This window comes from Ylistrum balloti, unplaced genomic scaffold (genome assembly GCF_031769215.1).
Source record: "Ylistrum balloti isolate Yb309-2 unplaced genomic scaffold, AGI_CSIRO_Ybal_v1 Utg370052, whole genome shotgun sequence".
NCBI classification, from domain to species: domain Eukaryota; kingdom Metazoa; phylum Mollusca; class Bivalvia; order Pectinida; family Pectinidae; genus Ylistrum; species Ylistrum balloti.
Window position 1 is genome coordinate 1,995,905 of NW_026782104.1, and position 4,131 is coordinate 2,000,035.

At 34.3% G+C, this 4,131-nt stretch overlaps 1 protein-coding gene across 1 annotated transcript; it reads right to left on the bottom strand.

Annotated features, from left to right (window-relative positions):
• Window positions 1–698: 698 nt before the first annotated feature.
• Window positions 699–3,173, bottom strand: LOC132549294 (general transcription factor 3C polypeptide 6-like). Its single transcript, XM_060213215.1, has 5 exons — window positions 3,057–3,173; window positions 2,695–2,775; window positions 2,149–2,260; window positions 1,737–1,868; window positions 699–1,180 (listed from the first exon to the last, which is right to left on the bottom strand). Exons 1-5 carry the CDS (start codon window positions 3,105–3,107, stop codon window positions 786–788), a joined length of 771 nt encoding a protein of 256 aa, XP_060069198.1. The 5' UTR covers window positions 3,108–3,173; the 3' UTR covers window positions 699–785.
• Window positions 3,174–4,131: the final 958 nt, after the last annotated feature.

Here is a 4,131-nt window from a genome sequence, read left to right on the forward strand (position 1 = left end):
ATGTGGTACTAGGTTTAGGACACCCTGTCTCTATGGGGACACACTTTGATCTTTGGCAATGTGGTACTTGGTTTAAGGCACCATGTCTCTATGGGGACACATCAGTATCAGTAGACAAACAACAAACCATGGCCAACATCATGAAATGATCTCACTTGATCCTTCAGGTAAGTGATATAAAATGTGGATGCCAAGCAAATCATTGATTACATGTAACAGAACAGGAAAAATACACATTCCTGTAGGTTGCCTGGCCAGGAATTGAACTTGGGTTTCCGTCCAGCATGATAATCGAAAGAAGCATGCTCCATCAGCTGAGTGACAGAGACTTCACTTAACACTATATATAACCCACAATGACCTATCAGCTGAGTGTTAGAGACTGTATTTAACATTATATACAAGCCACATTGACCCATCAGCTGAGTGACAGAGAATGTAATTAACATTATATACAAGCCACATTGACCTATCACCTGAGTGACAGAAACTGTATTTAACATGATATATACAAGCCACACCTACTCACTCCTATTGCAGACATATCCTCATAGCTTACACTGGCCTTCTACCTAGAGTTGTCCTTCCTTGATCTAACTATTGGTGTGTGGACAAATTACCAATAGTTAAGATGTTTACGATCATTTTTAGTAATTGTAAGAGTTATCAGTGAGTGAAATGATAACAAATAGCACAAGAACAGTTTATTTTCTTATTTGTCATTGAATCTAAATAGTTTCATGGGTATAAGGCTTGGAAAATAAGAACAATTATCTCGACTCCAACTATCCATCTGGGTCACTTTGCTGTATCATTTCTGTCCCAGGATGATCTTGAGAAACTTCAGCTGTGTCTATATGTGGTCTGAATGTCTCCACACTTGAAACGTCCATTTGTGACTCGTTACCTCCATCCAGTACGTCAACCTGTGACTCTGCACTTCCACTACATATGTCTATTTGTGACTCAGTACCTCTACTAAGTGTGTCCACTTGTGACTCAGTACCTCCACTAGGGGTATACACTTGTGACTCAGAACTGGGCTCCTTTCGTTGTATTGTCACAGTAGAATCGGTATCTACTGACATAGCTGTTTGATCTAATGTTTGGGGGTTAATGTTCGGATTTACAATCTGGACATCCTCATCTCCTTTATCAGTAGTGTTGTCTTCACCAGAATCTGTGAAAAAAATCCCAAATTACAGCATACTTAACCAATGAATTGATTAATTCATAGGAAATTCTATTTTGTTTGGTTCCTTGGTAAATATACATTATGTTAAAACAGCTTGATATTTTTTCTTTATGCCCTGTATTAAATACAAAGTTAACCTCTAAATGATTTCATGAATTAATCAATACAACAACACCAGAAATAGCCAAAATAAGCAATCTGAAACAATATTTATCATTTTCAAAAGAACTGCTGTATATATCATCACAAGAAGCCTATCTATGACATTCTTTAGCATCAAGAAAGGACAATGACACAATGAAGTGAACTTTCTCTCCCTTTGATATGTAATAGTACCTGTCACCATACAAATTTACTAATATGTTCCATCAGATCCATAATATCTGCACAGAGTGACATTATGTATCATTAATAGGAATCATTATTAACAAATACATTTGCTATTGTCTTCAGTTATAATTCTGTAGTCTGAAGCTAAATTTTGGACACACCAGACTACATTTACACAAGATTTCTATATATTAAGTACACAGATACTGACCTACATTAACCTCATCTCGCTGTGCTCTGGAAACAAATACACGAGACATGTTCAGCTTCTTGTCCACTTTACACAGGTATTGAAGCTTTTTCGTAGGTATTTCTGCAGCCTCATGGAACTGCTGTGGCTCTACTGTAAGTATAATTTATAAAATGTATTGAAGTAACACAACACATTACAGTTTCAAATCAAATTATAAAGCATTTTTAATCTCAGTTTTATACATTGTAATTTCTAATACAAACTAACAATACAAATATCCACTCAGTCCAAACTATGTTTGTGTTCCATTTATAATGCATGTACAATTAAAGTAAAAACAAAACTTATTTATCAACAGTACTCACCAACAGGAAAAATATGACAGAATAGAGGTATTATAAATATTTAAGCACCATTACAAATAACAAACCTTTTTCTACATCTTCCTGAGTGAAAATCAGGTTTGTTCCCATAGTGTCAGCATACTCCCCAGAGAAGGTATACCGGTCTAGTTGTAATAGAGGTTTGTCTGTGTTTATACCCTGTCAGCACAATACATCCAAATTTAATCGAATAAACACACGACTGCAGCAAGTTCAAAACAATTGCAAGGATATCTGACTTTTTTCTCTTTTAGATCTTGGGACCTTCCTCTACTTATTTTTTCTTTAAGCTCTTAGAAGATTAAAAATCAAAGGTCTGAGAACTCAAGTAATTATGACCATTTACTTATATAAGTGCTTGTCAAGAATGAGTAATGTATTACTATGATGTTTAATCGATTAGTCTTTTAGTGATGTTTTCAATTATGTTTTATCATTCATAAAAGATAACATGTTTTAATCATTTTCTCATCCCTGACAAAGCTGGTATCATATTATTTATGTTATTATTATCGTATATATATTATATAACATTATTATGTTATTATTCATGTTATTTAGTTGATATGTTTATCCACCCTAAAAATACTTACCAGGACCTTACATTCTCCATCACATTGTGATATAAAGTCACTCTCCAAAATACCAGACAACTCCACAACCACAGTGGTCTCCTGAAATATGTATATATATTATATAAAAAACGAGTTACCTCCCTTATGCCAGTGCAGATTTATTACCCAGCGGTTACCATCAGCTTTAGCAAAATGCTTTGCCTAAAATCACAACATATTTTCAACAATGTTATCATTGCACTAGTTCTTTTGTTAGATTAGTAAGAAATATATAATGTGTATTTCTAGCGGGTGAAATGATTGCTGCATAAGGGATATCTACGATCCTATGTTCATTCCGAGTTTGTGGTTTTTAATTTCGTACTCGTTGTCTTTCTTACCTCTTCTTCCCATTCATCAGATCCCTCAACACTTCCTGTGAGTTCTGACATGATATCAAATTATGCTGAAATCTTTATTTCCGCTAAATCTTCGTCAGATAGGCCTTGTGGTTCTCACATGGTTTTATTTACACCGGAAACCCGCCAATATTGAAGGGAGATAACTTATAATATCAGCGTTTAGACGAAGGCTACTTCCGCAGACTACCTCACTAATTGGAACAGATTTTCACATGATGATTGGTAAGTCCTGAAAATCAGTCTATGATAAAGTCTTTTTCGCCCCCAATAACATAGTCGTGTATATGTGTATATGTGTTATATACCCTACTGATCATTGTAATCAATAAAGCAAAGATAAATTGCTTACTAGGCCATATTTGAAGCGTGATTATGGGAAATTATCAGCGTATCAACAAATATAGAGAAAAAATATAAGGAAGTCGCATTAAAGAAATATTGCACCATATATATATTTGGTTGCATTATAAGATAAAATAATTAAACCAATGTCGATGACATGAAGTAGAAATTGCCTAAAAGCGAGCACATTTCGGTAGATAATGTCACATGTAGACCCATTTAATCTTCCAGTTTAATTCGGCTTCACTCCGATAGATTGTATCTCATTGGAAAGCAAATTTCATAAATGTTCAAATAGAATTTAATTCAAGTAGTCATATTTTATCATAAACATGCAACCTGATCAACAAATAGGATTCCTCACTACATGTTCAATGTTTCAATATCTTTGAACTAAATCGGGAACTTCGAATTCGGTACCTTTTTCATAAGTGACGATGCAAATTTCTAGTTTCCGGAATTTAAAAAAAAGATCCGCTTTCCTTATTGCCTTAAACCAGAAATCAAGTGAATAGGAAATCTTGTATTATTTGGTCGTGGTATATGTTTTTTTTTAAACAAGATTTTTGCCAACATGCATTCTAAACCAATCAACACCTCGGATGTTTTAAGTCCTGTTTGCGATAAAAGTTCCAGCTGTTTTAGGCTTATCAAATATGCGATTTGTTGGTTTTTTAACCACTGTAACCACAATATTATAAAGTGCTCGATG